The following is a 21,494-nucleotide window of genomic DNA, read 5'->3' on the forward strand; positions in this document are numbered from 1 at the left end:
TCGGGAACGCTTTAACGATTCTCAAGTCACTCTTCCCATGATGCCTTTCCCTCTGCATGTGCCACTTTTAATCGTCTACAATCTTAAATTGGTTAATTTTTATCCAGGTCAGTATTAATTCATCCATTGACACTCAACACAAGGTATAGGTGCATATTATTTTAAAAATAAGGTGAAAACAAATGTCACACAAATTAATGACCAATTTCTATGTACACTACCTAACTCACAATTGTATTTTGTCCAAACTGATGCCAGTTTTACAGTATGTCTTCATAATACAAGGTAGATGGGAATCTATCAAAGCAAGACAGCCATGTGCCAGCAACCCGGAGAAAATCTGGAGGATGAACAAAAGAGAGATAAAGGAAGTCAAATTGAGGGAAGAGGCCGTGATGAAGAAAAGAAAACACAAGAAGGGGCCAACAGAAGTGTAATAATGCAGCTTTACTGAAGCGAGAAGCAATAATGATATCTCAGACTTGTCAAAGCAGTTGGCCAACAACACACCATTAAACTGCACCTTTTTCTAGTTTACAGGACCTCCCATGAGCTATTCTTAACTTTTGATTTGAAAGAAAACCTCCACCAATATGGCCAGTCTGTCTGTGTTCAGCACATCCCAAAAGATGTATACATACATGTATGTAAATAGCAAATTATAGATATAGCCCACCCTCTTGCAACATGGTTATCCCCTTTAATTATCAGTTCAGGGATTCCCTTTATTTCTTAGACATTATTTCGTAAACGCACATTTCTCCACAAAGAGAGAGTTGTACTCTGAAGAAAGGCACGGGTACTAAGAGAAAAGATGACTGTGGTTTCATTATTTTTGTAATGGTTACAGGTACTGGAAACCAAAAGCACGACAAACACAGGAATGCAGAAGGAGGCTGTTTACTTAATCTTTCAGGCAGGGTCAAAACCGGGTGGTCCGTCAAACAAGGCAACAAATCCAAAAGGGGCAGGCAAAAATCTCAAGTCGGGTGAACAGGCAAACAGGGTCGTAACAGGCAGATCAGAACTAGTACAGGGAATTCGCTGGAGAGTTTGGCAGTGACACACAAAACAATCTGGCAGAGGACAAGTGGAAGTGAGGGAGCTAAATAGTGAGGGACTAATGAGGGGATGGGCTGCAGGTGAGAAGGGCGTGAGGACCAGGTGAAGGGAATGAGAGACTAACGAGGTGAGGATGACAGGATCTGGAATGACAGGAGAGTTAATTAAACATGTAAGCAGGATGAATTTAACTAGGAAGGTGGGGAATTCGTGACAATTTTGTATCAAGACCCATGTTAAACCTTGGCCTGTGAAGCTGAGAGAAAATTAGGTATGTGGCTAAATGATCAAAATAAGAACCAGGGGTTCTATGTTAGTCCCCTGACTGTTAACTCTGCTCCTGGTGAAATTATCACTTCATGGGCAGTCTGAATTGAGCACTGGATTTTTCACTCAGTAGAAAGTATAAAGCATATGTCTGTATAAAGTATGTATAGTTTGGGCTTTCAATGATGTCGTACACAATGTAAATCGGGAGAACACTATGTCCTCAATAAAATCCCACAGGCAAAGAGTCCCAATCATATCAGACATCACAATACACACATCCACACAGCAGATTGAGTTAGGGGGCGATAGATGGCGGTGGGGGACGGCAGTGATCTACAGTGTATCACAGAGGGTAACGGCTGGAACGGGAGCTGAGCTGGATGAGGGGGCTCTTAAATGCTTTCACGTTCTCTTTTGACAAGTTGATTTTTTTTGGGGGGGTGGGGGGAATAGGGATTTTATTGTTGGAAGTGGGGTGCCGATGATTTGTTGACACTGGAGGCTGTCTGAACTGATGAGCCAAAGCTCTTCACAGTATGAAGTAGTGGGTAGTACAATGTAAGGGTTTTCTCATACTTCTATAAAACAGAAACAACCGCACCTCATGAAGTGCAGCGTGTAACAGTGTGAAATGTGGATTTATTTCTTGTATCAAATATAAAATGTTTGTGAGACAAGCCTGGACCGACATCAGGATGCTACCACAGTCGATGTGTTTGCTTTGTGCCTGTTGGAAGTGCACAGAGGTGACACATTAAAGGTAAAACCAACAACGTGTCTGAAGAAGGTTTGGAGTCACGTCCTCTTTTGTCTTGAGCCTCTACTGGAGGGTTAAACGCCACTCTTCCAAAAGAAATGCCCTCATTTTGGTGATGGCCCGAGCTTTCTGCATATAAATGAGCTTGCTGACCAGTTGTTCTCTACGTTGAATCACGGCGACCACGGAGAGGAAGACCAAGAGGAAGATGTTTGTTCTTGCACAGAGAGCCATGTGCTTGTGGGTGAGCTTGTCCCTGATCACTTGTTCCCTTCTCACGTAGTCCTCTAGCGGCGCCAGTGCATCCATCATCCGTCATTAGGCGCGGTTGTCACCTCAGTATAAATGTGTTTACAGCAATCACACTGATTGCCTCACAACTTGGCAAGATGGTCGCAACAATCGGTGATGTACCTCACCCTGGGATATCGTTTAAAAATGGAAGTTTGATGGATGTATACTATTTATTTATTTACCTTATGGCAAACATGGCCTGCATTGTGATTATGATTCATATTTAATGCGTGAAATGAAAGAAATACACTGATCTCTTGCTACTTATTTCTATATTTTTATTCATTTCTAAATAGCGTTGAACTGGCCAGTTGTCAATTAATTGTTGACTAATTGCATCTTCTTTAGTAAGCCTATAATACTATAGTATTGCTCTATAATGTATCATAGGATGTCTACAGCCTGCCACTGGAATGAGGCATGGCAGCTTTTGATTCATTCAGGTATTAAAAGCCGTGAACTAACCAAGTCAAGACGGTCATCCTCCCCAAAGAAAGGTTTAAGACTCAATACTATTTCATTTGACATCATAATTTCTCGACTATCACAGCTTTCATCTAAACATTTAATTCCTTTAGAAATGTTTGCCCTCTTAAAATCATATTCTGTTCCTCAAAAGAGAGAAACACTTTTAAATCATGGTTCAGTGAATATGTTTGTACATGCACGTACAAGTAAATGCAGTGGCGGGCCGTGTGCCTGGGGCCTGGGCCTTCAGTGAGGTCCTACACAGTCCCACCCGAATTAATCCACCTCTTATTACTATCATTATGATGCCATGGCTCTTGACCAGGGCTGCTCAATACGTCGATCGCGGCGTAGTATTGGTAGATCGCATGACATAAAAAAAAATTGGCCCGCCCCCGTCATTTTCTCTATAGCACGTCTTTGTTCATTTATTAAACTAAACAGCCGTCTGATGTTGATCGTATCTACACAACAGCATGTCATTTCTCTCGGCTCTCCGTCTCGCGCGCTGCAGAATGCGCGCATCGGGACGGAGAAAAAGAAGAAAAAAAGTCACTTGCACTAGTTTGTTCACTAAACAGGGCATTGTCGCACCCAAAGCAGATTCCAAGTATATGCTCGACCAAATCGACATCTTCTCCTCCTTCCGCCATTGTGGGTTGAAAAAACAGCTTTGTAGTCCGCAAATTAATTCCTTTATCAAATTCAGTTTCCTAGTTCTGAGGTTTTGCATCTACCTGCCCATAGGCCCCGCCTCTCAATATTGGTAATCCAATCAAAAGACGTGCACGCCCTCCGCCTGCTAGCTGCTCCTGTGCCGGTTCCGGGGCCTTCTAGAAGACCTAGAGGAGCCAACTTTAAAGCTGATTGGTTGACACAACATCGTCATTCCCATTCACTTGAAGCTACCAGCGCCCGCAATGTTGATTCTGAAGGCCTAAGGGCAGATGTTAGCCCCCTGGCAACACACGATGGCTGAATATGATTGGATAAAAGATCTAACATAAAGACCAGCCCTCCAAATCTCAACATGGCGCTGGCAGCAGCGCAACCAAGAGGAACGCTATGAAATTAAGAGAAAAACTCTTACTCTGGGAAATAATTGAATACATATTTGTGGGGAAATATATTTAGAAAAATATATATATTCTGATGATGTTTAGGCCAGCAGAGAAGGCCTTGCTGGCCCTGACGGCCCGCCACTGAGTAAATGATATGATGAACCTTTCACTATTTATTCTACAAACAGGCTGTGAACATTGTATCAATAACTTGCAGCACTTTGCTCTCACCATCACGCTTTGTTCATTATTTTAAACTCTATTTTCAGTGTTATTCATCAAATCATGTATCAGTATTCATATGATCATTTTGTTTTAGTCAATGCAAGCAATCTATTGTATAAAGGGACTGGAAGGAAAGTAGCTAGCCAGCCGCTAAAGAGTAGGAATTTAACAACTTCCTGTTTTATCCACACACTCTTGTCACAGCTCAAGAAGACTGAGAAGGGACTGACAGCGCTGAAAGCCAATCAGTGAACTCTTCTGTTTCTTTATAATGCTCCAGAATGTTTGCAATGCTTTAGTATTGAACAACATTTGAATACTTCGGAGTGAAGATGTTCTTTAGCTCTCTTAATGCCTACTAAATTGAGGTAATCCCAGCACATTTCCATTCATTTTGACTAATGTCTTCTCTGAATCAACAATGAATCAATGCAAACTAATGCAACAAAGAGCTAGTTGGTTGTTTGCAACAAAACCCTCTCATATAGGATAATTCCTCTAATACCTCCATTGTAGCGAGACACTTTCATCCCACTGGGGAGGGTAACCGCAGAACACGGGAACTCACACACCATGCTGCAATCAGTACTCCAAGGGGAGGAAGAAAGAAGTGCAACATCTTTAACTAACCAACATGTTGAAATTCAAGGCACACGCAAACAGCAGCAACAAAGCGCTCCTTATATCGTGAGTCTGCAGCCAGCCAAGAGTATCGCATACTAATTCCTTGCTCTGATTAAAAGCAAACAGAACTATTACAGGAAAAAACATAACCGAAGAAGGCAATATAGTTAGATTCCTGCCAGGGAACATTACAGGCTTTCCAATAGTTTAATAAGTGTGTGTGTGTGTGTGTGTGGGGGGTCTATTTCATAAGATTACACACGTTTCCATGCCGTTTGCACCCAGGAAATAAATGCGCCGTCTGTTGAGGACAGTTGATGTGAACCCAGTCCCCAATGTGGCTGTGCTAAGGGAGCAGTGTGACATTTAAGAAGAAGAAACGTAGGAGAGGTTGGAGGTGGATGGGAAGGAGAGACAGATGGATGACAGGCGAGGATCAGAGGAGGTTTTACTGTAACAGCAGCTGTGGTTTGGAAAATCATCATCAGTTCAGACGGCGAGGCTTGATCAATACGTGCGGTCTGCGGCGTGAGAGGACAGGACTGGCGGAGAGTCAGTCAGGGGTGGAAAAACCAGGAAGGGCGGCAAACCAACAAAACAATATGAGGGCGCATTTCAAGTGTGAGTGGAGCAACCGGAGGGAACATAACAAAGGGGAGAAAATGAAGCCCTCGAGACAAAGAAGCAAATAAAACGGTTATATTCTGTACTCCGTCCGGGCAGAGTGCCTTCAACGTCAATCTAAATCATTCACAATGCTAATACACCATCCTGTATGGGAACCTCTATTTTCTTCCACTATAAATGGAGGCGACGCAATGCATTTACTCTCATAAACTCTCTTAAACTCCCCTGAGATGCCGCCGCCCTCGGCTGGAACCACCTTATTACAGAAGGGGAGTAGAGGCAGGCTCGGCTTTCAAGCTGAGGTGGATATTCTGGTGTGATATGAAACTAGATAACGTATCCTTTGGTTCAAACCGTGTCATGTTAGCTTGTCGGTAATAGAAACGTTCCAAAGTTATATTGATAGCGGTGACCTCTCACCTCAAGCTATGCGAATGAGAGTGGGTTCTATTAGTTTCACTTTACTGATATGCCCAGTTTATGCTAAACCGATGCAGATTTTTTTACGAAAAACATGTCTTTCTGGATTCAGTATGAACGTGTTCGTTTCTCCTGCATACTTGCTATAATGGCAAGAAAGCTGAGAGAAGCCATTCCATTGTAGCGAGACCACTTATTGAAACGTTATCACCGTATAAAATGAGCTGTTTCTACTTCTAGTATAATCATTGCCTTGTGAAACTTTACGAGCACAGACCGGAGGCCTCGGGCATTCTCCTTGGTATATTGATAATAAGGGGGTTCTTGTGCGTTCTTCAAGGTCTTGGTGTCTTAAGGTGGTATTTTGGATGAATTTGAGACTTTTTAAGAATTTAGGTTTTTTCTTTTAAATGGTTTTATTAAGAATATCAACCCAATAGTTAAAGCCTATTTGTGGCACACTTTGGTAGATTATTAAATGTAAAATGTAGGATAATAAAACACAAATCAAATGGATAAAGAAATGGTTAAAAATCCTGTAAAATACAATTATTGGTTTGTTCAGTTTCCTTCATAAGAACATCAACGTAAAGACAAAGCCGGATCAGGATGACGAAGCGACTGATTGTCAGTCATAGCCAAAAGCCAATAAACATAAGTATTAATGTACATTCACGATGTGTACGATGCCGGGGTGGACACAGACACTACACAGATGGATCACATTGTCAAGTGAAAAAAAGAAAGTTAACTAACTCATTAACGTTAAGCAATTAGAAGGTGTTTGTTTAATCAGTGCCCTTCATAAAACTAATGAGAGACAGCCAACGCGAGCTACTGAGTGCAATCAGTAGTCTGTGACTGACGGGCAAGTATACAAAAGCTTCGTGCAGCTTCTGCAGCAGCTACACCTGCACAAACAAGACATAACAGAGTTAAATGCACCCGTAACTGTGCTGCCAAGCAGTATGTGTGCTATTTGCACATAATGTAATTAGCTAACGTCCAGCATTTTATGCAAAAATTTACCATTCTGTATGAAATGAGCCTGCAAAAACAGTCCACAAAACAACATTCAGCACGTACTCAACACTAAATAAGGCGTGTCATGCTTAGACTTTCCCAGAACACAGCAGCTTCAAATCATCTTCTTTTTAAGATCTGAAGGTGCTCATTTGACAGACTTTATTTTTAGCAGGGCTCTCAAGTGTCACGCATTGAGCGTGAGACTCACGCATTTCGGTCTTAAGTCACGCACTCCCGCCACACATCGTATTTCTCACGCTGAAAACAACTCTCGGCTATATTATGTTTTAATGTGCCGCAGCGCGCAAACATGAGCTGGCCGCGCTGCCCTCACCATGGAGGAATCAAGCGCTCCCCTGGAGTTCTGCTGTGAGGAGCCACTTATCAGCCAATCCCCCCCCCAAAAAAGGGCTACACAATAGCCAATCAGAAAAAGAAACCGTAGGGCCTATCTGTTGTATCTGGGTAAGATTTAATCCAGCAACCAATGAAAATAAAGCATCCTGGAATTGGGGGGGCTGATGGAAATGTCACGCTTGCCTGTCTTCAAAACTTGAGAGCCCTGTTTTAGTTATTGTTCTGCCGACGGTGTTGTTGACGGAAAGGCAACATTTATATCTCGCCGAGTGGATCAGTGCACTCGGCTTCACAACTTTATGTAATGTCATAAGTGCAATATATTTAGTGATTCTGACCTTGAGACGGGGCAGAAAGCGGTTTTAAGTGAAGGGAAGTTCACGCTGCCCTCACCAGCCGAAAGCCATTCTATGCGAAGCGGAGAGATCTCACTCCCACTATCTGAGTGGAGGCCATTAGCCTAGCCTTGCATGAGGACTGTTGCGGAGGGAAATAAATATATCTCGATAAAACACCGTAGATATCAGGGCCATGACAGGCATGACAGATTGATAACAATCATATCTTTTTTTATATATCTCCCTCAGAAATGAAGAAAATAGGTATACTTCAGATAAATGTTGAACTATTCCCTTAAAGGGTTATCGGGACATGCACCCAATGCAATATCATGTGACACACCATTCAGTTTTTATGACTTTACAAGGAGCAATTGGGCTTGTTTCGATTGTTATGTTGAATCCCCCCCTGTTAACAACTTGTTTACAACCTGGCTGCTCGATGGGTTACATCACAGCGATTGAAGCGAGGCCTACTGTCAGCGCAGTTCATGCTTGAAGAAAATGACTGCTGTTACTTTGCAGGATGTAAGGAAGAGGAGACATATCCACGATATTCAACCCCCCCCCCCCCCCCTCACACACAAACACACACAGGTAGCAGCCTTACCTCTAGTCGTATATATTCACTCAGCTCCTTGGAGATGAGATTTAGGATGGTGCTGCCGTGTTTGCGGGTACGAACCAGGACCTGAACCCACGTCCTCCGGGCCGGCAGCGGGGATGCCAGCTGGTAATGCGCATGACTGTGGCCATCAAAGGAATACTCCGGGGCCTCTGGTGTTGACACACACACACACACACACACTCAAAAATGTCAGTCACATCGCATATTATTGAGATTTATGACACTTCTCTTATCGAATTAAAAAATGTTTCAAACCAGAGGGACGTGACGTCACTCATCTAAATAGTTTTAACCCTAAAGATGCGTTTACACAGGAGATCCCATGCAAAGTCAACGTAGACGCGACTGGTTGCGATAGACGCAACTTCCGCCGGGCGACACGTTTGCCGCGAATTTGGCGTTGTGAATATTCGCCTTCAATATTTCCACTTGAGGCTAATATTCGCAACCAGTGGTGGCTGGTGAATTTTTTTTGGGGGGGGGCGCAGTTTAAATATCACTCAACAATGAGAAGAAAAGAGGTTTTGAGTAGAATATTGTAAAAAACAAAGCTTTATTTCAAGAACACAGCGTGCTCAACACTGTCCAATAACAACTATCAACACACTGTAACTTTGGGCATGAGAGGTTCAGAGCAGCTTTAAGGAACATTGGGTTGGGTTTCAGAGGTTTGCAAAATAAAAGAGTTTCACCCTCACATGAAAGAGGTTCAGAGCAGAATAGAGTCAGAAAGAGATCACATGTTACATGGGGGACAGAGCAGAGCCACTACTGTAAAGACAAGTAGCCTCCTCTCTTTAAAGTTGGCAAACTTCTCAATAACTCTCTGGTTAAAGTCAATCATGTCTGTAACCAGCCTGTTTCATTATTCTTGAGGGAATGTGTCTGTTTTTCAGAACTTCTTCGTTGTGTTTCGATGCCAGTTCGGTCTCCTACTGCTCTGCATGAAGCTAACTCGCTCACAGCTGTTAGCGAGTTAGCTCCATGCTCTTAGCTAGATAACTGCGGCAAGATTCGTGCTTTACACTTGTCTGAAGCTCTGTAGATCCCTCACCCGTTGTAGTCCAGAGAGTTTCAGTCCCAGGACTTTGGAACAACAGACAGGGGGGAACAAAAAACGAATTACTCATGGAGCATTCAGCTAACCAGCTCCGGTTAGCATATCGGCTAGAGGAGAATCTCCGGGTGTACGTCCTCCCGCGGTCAGCGATTTGCTGCTGAATTTTTAATTCCGGATGTTCGGGTCCCAACTCTTTCAGCCTCTTCTTGTCAATATCTGACCGTCGATTGAAAGGTCTTTCGCGTAGAGATACCACAGAGTTTTCAGTCACCGACGCCATGCTTCAAGTTTCAAGTTTCAAGTTTCAAGTTTTTATTGTCACATCCCCTTTTATACAAGTATAATCGGTTCGTGAAATTCTATGTACAAAAACACCCAGCAGCAGCAGCAAAAAAAAAAGAAAAAGAATAAGATAAACTATACACAATAACAACACAAAAGAAGAAAAGAGTTAACACAATATATATATATAATAAAATAATATAATATAATATACAATATATATATATATATATGTAAATGTATATAATATTTACTTTTTTTATATATATATATATATATATAATATATATATAATATATATATATAATATATATATATATATAATAATATACCATATATATACATATCACATATGTTCTGGTGTATTGTATAGGTGTGTTCAGTCCTTGTTCAGCAGCCTGATGGCCTGACTGCTGGCTGGTCCCTCAGCCTGTTTGCGTGACCTGTCCTGTTTGTGCCTACTGCGACGGTAGTGTCGCCTGGTAGAAGGGTGGGTGGTTAGTTGTTGGGTGGGTGGTGTTTGGCCGCATCCATTGGCACGCTTAGTGTATACCCGCTGGATGGAGGAAGCAGGATGGATGGATGTCCAGTGCCGACCGCACCACCCTCTGTAGTGCCCTCACCACCCTGCATGCCAGGCCGGCTCCAGGGGCGGTGAGTGACCAGATGAGTATGGTACTGGTGTACTGTCAGAACTCTGGTGTAGAATGTGTTGAGGATCTGTGGGCCATCCTCGATTTCCTCATGTTTCCTTTCCCGAGTTATTAAGGAAAGCGTTGTGTGGTGGGTGTCTTTTCACCATGTAGGTGTGAGGCGTGGTGAGGATGAGGTCCTCTGGAGAACTTGAACTTCTGACTAGGTGTGCTCTCCTCTCCTCTCCCTGTCCTCACGTCTCTCTCCTCTCTCTTCCCTTCTCGCAGCCAGCTGGCTCTCCTCTTGGCTGCGAGCTTTGAGGCACTGTTCCTCTCCTAGCCTGTCCACAGTGATCCAACCTCCCAGCCTAGGGCCGTCTGTCGTCGTCACAGATCCAGCAACACTGCTGTGGACTGTTGCACTTGAGATGAATGTGGGGTGTACAGGGAGTAGCAGGCATAGGTGTACAGGAGTAGAGGGGGGAGGAGCTCCAGGTGCATCCTGTGGCTGCTCTGAGGTTGAGGCGGGTCTGGTCGGCCATGGTGGGCACCACCAGCACCGACCACCCGAGTGCAGGCGACAGGAGTCTGAGCTTGGTGTGCAGCTTGTAGAGTGACAATCTGAGCTTGCTGAGGCTTGGGATGGTGGCTTGGCGGGAACAATAGTGTTGTCCGCCTGGCCAGCATTCGGTCCAGGTCTCCCCAGGTGGGAAGTCGGTGGATCTGTTTTGTTGCGGTGGTAAGTCGATGGTGGAATGCGTGGTCGGTGGGAGGCATTTTGACGATATGCAAGTGGCATGGGCAATGAGCAGGCAGGACCACAAGAAATTGGGAGTCCTGGTCTCCTCCATTCAGGGTGAGGGGCAGGGGGGTGCAGGGGGGCAGCAGTCATTTAGGCAGGTTACCTTGGGGGGACAGGGGACAGGCTGGACAGGTTGAGGAACAAAGCTGGACAGGCACCTGCCATGGGGTCAGCACATGTGCTGATCTCTGCAATGCTCGTTTTTTTGTTTTTTCCCCTTTTTATACAAGTAGCAAGTTCGTGAAATTCTTATGTGCAAAACAATCTAACAGCAGTAGCAGACTAAAAAAGAATAAGAATGAGAAAAGACTATACAATATCCCCACGCAAAAAAGAAGAAAGTCTTAGCAATATATATATAAAAATATGTAATAATAGAATATATCATGGCAATATATATATATAAAAATATAAATAAAATATGTACTTTTTGATACTATATATATATATATATATATATACAATATATATATATATAATATATATATATATATATAATAAACACGTACAAATGTAATATAGCAGACATATGATCTTCAGCAGTGGTGTTGGTGTATAGTGTTAATGACAGTCTCAGTCCTGTTCAGCAGCCTGATACTGAAGAAGCTGTCCTGTTCTCAGTTGATTTTGTGGTGCACTTGATACCGTGGTATCGCCGTGAACACGCTGTGGATAAACAGTCAGGCCGTCATCATCTGGGTTTTCTGCATCGCTACGCCCGCTATGTCACCTGTGCTTGGTGTATATGTCCAGGATGGAGGGACAGCCACCAGCGACCACCATGTACTGTGCCGACCGGCAGGTCCCCTCTGTAGCGCCCTACGCCCAGGGCGTGCAACCACTGCATCAGACGGATGGTCAGAACACTCTCAAACACGCTGGTGATGGTGGGGGAATATGGGGGCCTTGTTGAATTACAGGCGAAAGTTAGTCAAGCCACTTCACCACGTGAGGGTTGGTGGGTTGACGTGGAGAGCGAGGTCCGTGTGAGGATGTGCAGATGGAGACGCCTGACCCTCTCTGCTGCTCAACCTGCTCTGGAGATGGGGTGCTCCTCCGCTCGCTGTCCCCGTAGTCCACTTCTTGGTCCTCTTGTCTTCTTGGAGGTCTGGATTCTGCTGTCCACTGTACACTCCTGGCCAGGTGATCCAACCTCCCCAGTCTCTGTCCCGTCCGTGATCAGCCCCAACACTGCTGTGTCGCCAGCAAACTTGATGATGACATGAAGACATTACCGCAGCGAGCTGTGCAGCAGGTGTACAGAGGGAGAGACACGCATGGAGAGGGCTCACCACGTGAGGAAAGGCTCAGGGAGGTGGGTGTCATATCCCACTCCTGGGGCGCCGCCCCGGCCCGGGTGGAAGTCCAGCTGTACATGGTAGAGTGAGCAGCAGAGGGCTCTATGGAGGAGCTGGTCTCGAGAACTGAACATGGTGTTTGAGAGCTGCTGATAAACCAGCATTCCAGCATTCAGTACAACACAGCCTCTCCCAGGTGGGAAAAGTGCCATGAAGTGGCGCAATGCGTGAGGTGGGTGGAACTTGCAAACTGCCATATGCAAATTGTATGCAATCAAAATGGCAGGCAATCCAGAACAAATGAAAGCTTGACCAACCCTCTAAGTCCTACTGACAACGAGGTGAGGGTACGGGTCTCCAGTAGGAGGGCCAGGGGCACTTGGGGTGTTTGGGGACAGGCACTATGGTGGTACAAGTGGTGCTCAGACATCTTGAAGCCCACAGGAAACAACAGGGATGACATGCTCTGAGGGCTAGCTATGTTGCTCGCGTACCTGCGTGGAGGTGGAGCTCCCTGGCAGGGTTGCCAGGTCTGTGAGATAAAACCAGCCCAATATCAGAACTCAAAATATGCCGTGCCAAACCATATACACTGCTTTTAAAGTCCAACAGCATTGCTATCATTGCCAAATGTATTGTAATATCTACAAAGTAACAACATATGTTTAGTTTGCCAGCATTAAAAGCAGTTTTCCGTCAAGTTATTTCACCTAGGTCCTAAAATGGCCTTGTGTAATTAGATACAGTATATTATCATAAATAAAATGTGTACGTGCTGATCTGGAGTCAGTTTGGTAGGATTTGGGTATGAATAAATTATTTCATTTAAAATATGGATTTTTATTTAAAGATATTCATGTAATTTGCATGCAAAATAGGTCTATCCGAACCAAGGACAAAAATTCAACCCGCAACACTTCAAAAGTGGCCCGATTCCGCAGGAAAACCGCGGACCTGGCAACACTGCTCTATGGGCTGAGGGAACATACGGGTCTCTGATCTGCCGAATAATCCAATCGCGTGCGCACATTTGTGCGCCCAAGATTCAGTTTCATCCGCCAATGTGAAGCCGGTCATTGCCAAAATGACTGAAATGTTGTATCGATGCCGTACACACACGTTAGACCAGCGCCTCGAAAAAGGGGAGGGGCTTCTCTCCGTGATAATGGCGATATATTATATTTTTTCACATTAACTTAAGTGGTTGTTGACAGGGGCTTATGGTCTCCCACACATATTTAGCGCGTCAACACAGTATATTTACTATTTAAATGATTTGGCATATAATGTTTTTTGACAGGATTTTATTTTTTCTTCTTCTTTTTTTTTTCATGTCCAAATTTTAAGAGGGGCGGCGCCCTAGCGCCCCCTATGGACGAACCGCCACTGTTCGCAACTCGCCAAAATAGTGGTTAGTTCTTCCGTGGTGGATTACGGAAATGACAACTGTGAGATAAGCCCCGCCCTCTCACGAAGAGTCCCAAAGATTTTGTTGTGAACGCGGCAAATGGTCGAGCGAGTAAACTCACGCGAGTAAAGCATTTTGAATATTCACAACGCGGCTTAACCCTCCCTCACGCCCCCATGCAGAGCTGGTGGCATGACAGAAAATGCAGAAGACACAATATAGAAAATGAAGCTTGGGTTATTCCAAGTTCCTAAGCACATGTTCCCTGAAGTGGATTGTGTGCATGCCAGGCAGACTAAACCAAGCACATCTAAAATGTTTCTGGTGCCATTCTTGCAGTGAGTTTTCCGCCCACTTCCACGCCCGCTTCCTCTTTGTCTCCCGTTTCGTGCAACTGCGACAAAGCTGAGTGGCCCGTGAGATCCCGCTTGGAGGCGACGTCGGATCGCATATTTTCGCGGCCCCTTCCTCGGCACACACTGTGTATCCGATCAATTGCGTCCTCTCTGAACTCCGTTGTGTCTTTTTGCTGCAGTTTATCGAGGACTGCCTGTGTGGGATTTGTGTGGGATGTGGTGAAATCAAATCCTATTAACACTATCAATTTTACACTTATAATCTTTCCTTTCTTAAATAGATAGGTTGTTTAGTACAGAAGAATGCGGCGTGCTAAACCTGCAGGAATGGGGGTGTTGATTAAATCCCTTGACTTTTTGAAGCATCTGATACATAAAGGGAAAAAAATACATTAAGCTGTTTTCTTACTGCTGCTTAGATTTGTTGTCAACACTCTTTGCATCTTATATACATCTACATATATATATATATATATATAAATACATAACACTGAGCTTGTCGAACTGGAGCCAGCCCTGGAGGATGGTAAAGCCAACGGTTGGGACACACAAATCAATGTTTGATGGTATGGCTGCAGTACCAGTTCTGGGGTATTTAATTAGTGATTGTCGCAACAACCAAAGACAGAGCGTGATCCCTTTTCAAAGCAGCGGAGTTCATTCTCGTGATATTTAAACCACTGTGGATAATCTTACAAAATCAAGGAGTTGTTCCTCTAACTTAGCGTTTCTTAACATGGGGGGTCGTTCACAGAACATTGAGTGGTGCTAAGCAATATTTTAGAAAGGGAGCCCTTGAGGTGTTCTTGGTCTATATGTGTTTGCGTAGATATGTGTGGATAAATATGATTTTAAATGCCAGTTGAATCATTAAAATGCACATTTTCACAATACTATCATTAGACCTGCTTTTACCATCATCATCTGAAGTCATTTTTTTAAGGCTTTTTTTCATCTTTTCATTTTTTTTATTAGCGTAATGCTGCATGTGCTTCTGCAAAGCTTGGGGCTGGAGGGGGGCAGCTCTGAGCTGCACCTTATTGGAGGTTACAAATGCAGTGGTGGTCACAGTGGTGACCTGTTTGCCTGATCAAAAATGTTTTCTGTTAGTTTTCCACCTTCTTTAAGGACAATCGACATTTCCTTGGGGGGACCCCGCCCCATGGATGAATAAAACCTGCATGATTAAAGTGGCTTTATAATGAGCTGCTGTTTTTTTACCAATAACAAGGCCGAATTAAAGTTACAATTTCCAATTGTTGTATTTGTTTAGCCCTCATGAATATAATTTATATTCACATGGCTACTTTGCTCTCAGGGGAACTCATGATAATGATATGGCCAGTTTAAACAGATCTGTTATTTGGCATTCAATCACATGCTTTGTTTGTTTGTTGATAACACATCATAATAATCACCATTTACACTGAGATCCCATTTTAATTGGGGGCAGTAAGGGACCTGGATAACGAACAGGGGAGCGCTGGCCCCAAGAAGGTTGAGAAACACTGCTCTTGTTGGACTCCCATGATAATTTTTCGTTATCTCACGAGTACATGAAGCTTGCATTTTTTTCCACGCTTTTCATGTTTTCGGTTCGAATGCCAGGTAAGTGAGGTGGAACGTTGCAGTGTGTATCTTTGAGTATTTCAATATTAGTACAGCACAGTCCAGTTCTTTCTGTTGTTGTTTTTGAAACACATCAATATTTCATGTAACCTGCTGAAATGCAATTTGATTCCAGGTGTGAATACACTTCAGCTAACGCATCTCCCGTCTCAATGTGGGCATGGTGTAAGTTCAAAACAGACATCAAGGGTCTCCCCTGTGCCTTCATAAATACAGCAGACAGACAGGAAATGGGTGAGAGTGAGACGCAACAACAGTCCCCCGTCAAAATGTTGGTTTCTGTAAACCATGGATACGTTGAATGTGAAGGTCTTTGCATTCGGTGAGAGCAAGAGATCAAAATTGTATTCTGAGGGCGGAGGATTGGTCAAACCAACACAGGACTTTCACCCAGGAGACGGCTGTTTGTGTTCCAATTCAAGGCAAATGATGACTTTACGCTTGTTTTGCTTGATACGTGACCTTATGTATGAAAATATTTATTTCAGGGTAGTTATTATGAGAGCACTTATGGCACATCACAATATATTCGGAGTTCAGAAAATAGGGCGGCCCTCGGTCCGGCCACCAAGCCAGACCTACTGGTCTGATACCCTGTTGCAGGAAAATAAATAGATGAAATATGACTCCAGGTGAAGGCCATACACTTCATACTGGTACCCCACTTTGGACATATGAGGGACGCTGTGGTCATTATAATGCACAGGCGTAGGTTTAGTTTTTATGTTTACTGGGTTAGGTTTAGAAAAAGATTGTTGCCACTTTTTGTATTTTTTCGACTCCACAGCTTGTTACTTTTCCAAAGATTTGAATCCTCTCATGAATGTGGAGATTGACTCGTTTACATTTTCTTCATTCATTCACTTGAGAGAGTCTCTTTTGTGCGGCACAAGATGAGAAGCGAACAGGACTGAAAAGCCCACCAGAGACTGCCGCAGTCGGCAGAATGCATCTCTGGAGGAGCCCGCCTCAATCTGGAGGACGCGTAAAAAGAAAAGTGCGGGAGGGTCATTAAAGATCCCATCTCGGGCCGACAACAGCCTCCTCCAACTGCTGCAGTCAGGCTTAACTCATCCACATACGTGAGGCTGCTTTTCCAGGCCACAAGTATCCTCAGTATGACAAGTGTGTGACCTAAACATGCATTCATTTACAAATAGTCGGATATTCTTCGTATCACAAAGGCATGATACCGCCATGGGTGATATCTGAAGTCCACTGACTCCTCTTCTAAGTTATGTGTTTACTAAACTGGGGGGTCCCCACACTTAATGTGTATGATGAAATTCACGATAAATTTGCGTCAAGGAGATACTTGCTCCACATAAATATTACAACCCCATTTTGCTTCAGTGCGATTACAAACTCAATATCCAACGGCTACGAGCAATTATGCTGTAGTTTTCAAGAAATGTTCTTTTGCATGGATGACTTTGTTTTGGTTGTTGTTTGATGTACTCCTTTAACGCATTAGTTTGGCTTACCCTCTTCACACTGGTGTCCTGTGTATCCCGGCACACACTGGCAGCTGAAGGAGCCCCACTCGCCGTGACAGCGACCCCGGTGGCCGCAGGAGGGGTAGCCCATGTTGACACAGCTGCCGTCGGTGGTCAGGCAGCCCGGAGAGCTGGATTGCGAGTCGGCCGGGGAGCCCAAATCATACAGCTGAAAGGTGGAGATAGGTGGAGAGGAGATGGAGGGGTGGTGCATTAAGTGAGGATGAGAGGAAAGGAACGAGGTGGAGGGAGGAGAGATGGGGAGATGGGGGAACGAAGAGGAGGACGAAAAGGAAGAAATGGAAGAGAACAGCGTTAGAAAGTAAAGATAAGGGAACATTGAGTTTGGGGAAGAGAGAGGGCAGACAGGTAGGTTAGGAGCCAGAGGGAGTCAGATTCTGTTATATTTAAGTAAATAAATAAAAATATATATGGAGAAGAAATATTCAAATGTGTTGAAGGACATGAGCTCACAGTACACTGTGGCCTGCTCTACCTTTCACTCACCAACTCTCTTCCCAAAGCGACGAAACCAAACACTGGACCAATCTTCTGACCGACAAACGACATGGCCGACTGGTAGAGAAAGCTGGAAGGACGGGGGAACCTTGAACGCCTCAATTTGTGTCCCTCACAAAACTGCGCCATAAAAAACATTAATATGTTCAATCTCGTCTCTGCCCAATCGAACTTTACGAGTTATGTTGGTGCTGCGGGCGAGGACGGAGGAATGCAAAGGATCGTAAAAAGCTGACAGTGAGTGAAACCGTCAGGGAGATGCTGATTGGCTCTGACCTCCACCAAAGAGGCATCTTCCTGGTTGCTGACCTTTTTGAAAGCTTTACAGCTCGTCCTGTTTGGTTTGGACTAATCACGTTGATTGCTGAACTGAAAAAACTTACATTATAGCCATCAACGAGCGAGAGACACATCGGGGTGTTTGCAATTCATTTGAGTGCGCATCTGTGTCACTGAGGCACATATCTGCGTGTTTGAGCAAAAGACTCGCCGACATACGAGCTGAATGCAAAAATACACCCGCTTCTGCTTGAATTGCAAATGTTGGCTTCGGCTGAGAGGAGTGTCACACACCCACTCAGAGACACTGTGGGCGGCCTTGTTTGTATTTGCCAAGAATAAATCCAGGTGCTGGGTATAAACATGTCTCAGTCCACAGGAAGTGAAATACAAATTCTCTCCCAAAAATGCAAAGTGTCGAACAGAGTGTGCTGCATAGTTTCCGACTTTACACCAACAGGTGAATGATAAAAGTTTCATCCCAAAACAACATCCACTCCTCAAAGAAGCTTTTCCACAAGACTTGGAACCGTTGTCCAAAGGGATTTTCACCCGTAAAAGCATTGGCGAGGTCGGTCACTGCTGCTGGCCGATGGGGCAAGTTGAGACGAGGTGGGGGCCTTTACTGAACTATTGTCACAGAGTTGGAAAAAGAATGTTTAAAATACCACTGCATACTGTTTTCACTTTTTCTGAAGCACACATCAACATTTCTCCTGCAGAATGACCACACGCTCTCTACACTGGACCTGGAATGTTTTACCTCTGTCAAACTTTTTGCTGAGCAAATTCGATTCAAAGCAGCTGTCATTCAACATTTCATTAGCACATCTCTTGTAACGGCAAAACCTCCATACTTAAAAAAGTGGAGTGACAGTTTGGTTAAAAACAACCCTAAAACTTAGCGGTAATGGTAGACTGAGAGTTGAGGGGAGAAAGACGAGCGGAGTAATGATAGGACGAAGATGGAGAGAGTTAAAAAAGATGATGGCGAATGACAGCCGGGGGAGAGAGATCCAACTCCAGAATAGAAACACAATTATAAAATAAAAAAATATCTCTTCCTGTCTCTTTTCCAGGAGACAGCGTCACATTCACTCCTTCCTTTAGCTCGGTCTAGTTTGTTTTTCTTCTTCCAGCCGCTCACTGGTCCCACACCGCAGTGCCTCACTCTTCAATAGGCTTTGTGGAGGTTGACGTGGTCCGGACATGCTGCATCTTTCTTTGGTCATGTTCAGATTCCCAAAGGACAGACACACATGTGTACAGACTCCCAGATGACAGATACACATTCACCTGTTCCTTCCAGTCCAAACGGGTCCCGACCGTTGGCTTAACTGTCCTCCAGGGCTTGCTACAGGACGACAAGCTCAGCGCCAGTAGCTGGCTCGCTACTGCCCAATAACAAAAGGAAAACTTAACTCTGGAAAAAGGAAATCTGGACTCTTTTTAAAAGACCATACAAATAAATAAATAACATTTTTTATTTTATTTTGCAAATATAAATTGAGACGTTCCCCCAAACACCACTTAAGTTCCTGTCTTTAACCATAATTGACATGATGTTTTCTTTTTTCTTTTGTGGAAATTATACGACCAATTTCAACCAATTACTCTTTCTTACATTCTGATCTCACTCGTGCCTCTCAAAAAGGCCACCTCCCCTGACAGATGAGTAAGATGACAGACAAACAAGGAGACATGTACATCGAAACAGACTACGCAGTTACTATCAATGTCCTCTTCCTTTACCTCTTCCCGGTCACACACACCTCAAAACAGATGCGTCAATAAGAGCAACCCCCAATGAGAAAAAATAAGAGAACAAATTAATTAATATAATGTCGGAAGACGTTCGTCAACATTACTCATCATCAGTACGCCTACTGCTGCTCGCTCTGTGGAGATGTATTGTCCTCATGCTCGCCCACACGCATCATGCAGATTTCTCTCAGTGCATACGGTGTGTGCAGCCTCCCGCTAAGTCTGCAGCTCAGGTACCCCACACCGACTGCAGTACGAGCCTTTTAGCATTGCAGCGGGAGAGACGTACATCATTTTATATTCCCACTGTCAAGATTCAAACTCTTAAAAGAGGTTTAAAGGTCTGCTGAAGGGAAATAGCAGTCAGGGTTTGCGTTCTCTCCCGGTATCGGCGTGGGTTTTCTGCACTTGTTTCCGGTTTCCCTCCGACATTAAGAGAGACAGTAAAGACATGCAGGTGAGGTTAATTGGTCAATTGAATGTGCGGGTGAATGATTGTCTGTCTCTTTGTGTCAGTCCTGTGATTGATTGGCAGCCCTGTGGCCCGCCTCTCTCCCGATGTCGGCTCCAACGTTGACCTTCCAAAGGTCAACTGGGTACAGCTGATGGATGGAATGGACGAATGGATACAGATAATTTGTGTTTGTGGGTGGGAACAAGACTCCAACTCTCACAGCCTAACTCACCGGCCCTTGAGGCCCTGTCGCTCCTCACACCGAACCGGATTGCGAGACATAAGTGGTTTGAACTTCTTTCTCTATTTGAAGGTAACTGCCTGTACAACACGTGTCTATTTCACGGGTCGCTATAAGTTCACATGTACAAACTCGTTGCACTGTCGGATTGAGCACGGGTCCAACAACATGAGTGGGCGACCACACAAAAGAGGGGGAAAACTAACAAGGCCGCACAAAGTCGCACCCCCTGATACACAATACAAACGCAAACCTTCACAGATAAAAGAAAGAATATTCAAACAAGCTTACAAACATTTTGAGAGATATTCTACATTAACGCTATTCTAAGTGTGGGACTCATTTGCATCATTAGTGTAAATGTAGATACATTATATTAGTATACAACAAGTTGCTCTATGATTTAAGCCAGATTGAATATAATATCTCAGTTTTTGCATAGTTACCATGTACCAACGAGAGGAACAGATGCACATTTCCTAAAAACTGGATCTTGCTCCTAAACTCATTATATGGAACAGATTGGTGAAATTCAAATTTCTAGATAAACAATAAAAGAGTGGTGCATTTCTAGCTCCAGATGTCATTTAATGTGGACGTATGCATTTGATGTTGGGAGCATTATTATCTCCAAGGCTTAGCTAGCTTTAAATGAAGTCCTGCTCCGATGCTGTAGAAGGCCTCCCAGCGCTGATCATACGTTTGACTGTCAACTTGTTTCCTTGCTTGAAAATGAGATCAGCATCCATCCGAGATCATTTGGAATTTAAGATTCCCTGAAAGAATCCAGCGAGCCAACTACAGAACCAGTAGTTTCACTTCTCTGATATCCACTTCGTATTCGTCACTGCCGCAGTGCTCAAAGCGGCTCCGTGCACGGCTACAGGAAGCAGCAGCAAAGCGTCCGCTGCCTCCAATGAGCGTCATAAAAGAGGAGTAGTCCCGCTCCCCTCCCACTGTTTTGCTTTGCATAGAGAGATGCAAGGATTCCGTAATCAGATTGCAAGCATAATTGAATGCAGAGGACATTTTATATCTGGTGTAACTTGAGTCTTAATCACAATGTGAATTGCAAATGAAAGCATAATGAGGAATAACTGTAGCATCCTGTAAAAAA

The 21,494-nt window shown here is 44.1% G+C and overlaps 1 protein-coding gene across 1 annotated transcript in view; it reads right to left on the minus strand.

The window, feature by feature from the left end:
- Positions 1-21,494, minus strand: part of si:ch211-186j3.6 (neural-cadherin) — a 327,506-nt gene that overhangs the window by 45,919 nt on the left and 260,093 nt on the right. The window contains exons 31-32 of the mRNA XM_056412797.1: positions 17,109-17,289; positions 8,140-8,306 (exon numbers count right to left, since the gene is read on the minus strand). Coding sequence (XP_056268772.1) covers positions 8,140-8,306; positions 17,109-17,289 — 348 coding nt within the window. The remainder of the gene's footprint in view (positions 1-8,139; positions 8,307-17,108; positions 17,290-21,494) is intronic.

Source organism: Pseudoliparis swirei, chromosome 4 (genome assembly GCF_029220125.1).
Source record: "Pseudoliparis swirei isolate HS2019 ecotype Mariana Trench chromosome 4, NWPU_hadal_v1, whole genome shotgun sequence".
Taxonomy (NCBI): Eukaryota; Metazoa; Chordata; class Actinopteri; order Perciformes; family Liparidae; genus Pseudoliparis; species Pseudoliparis swirei.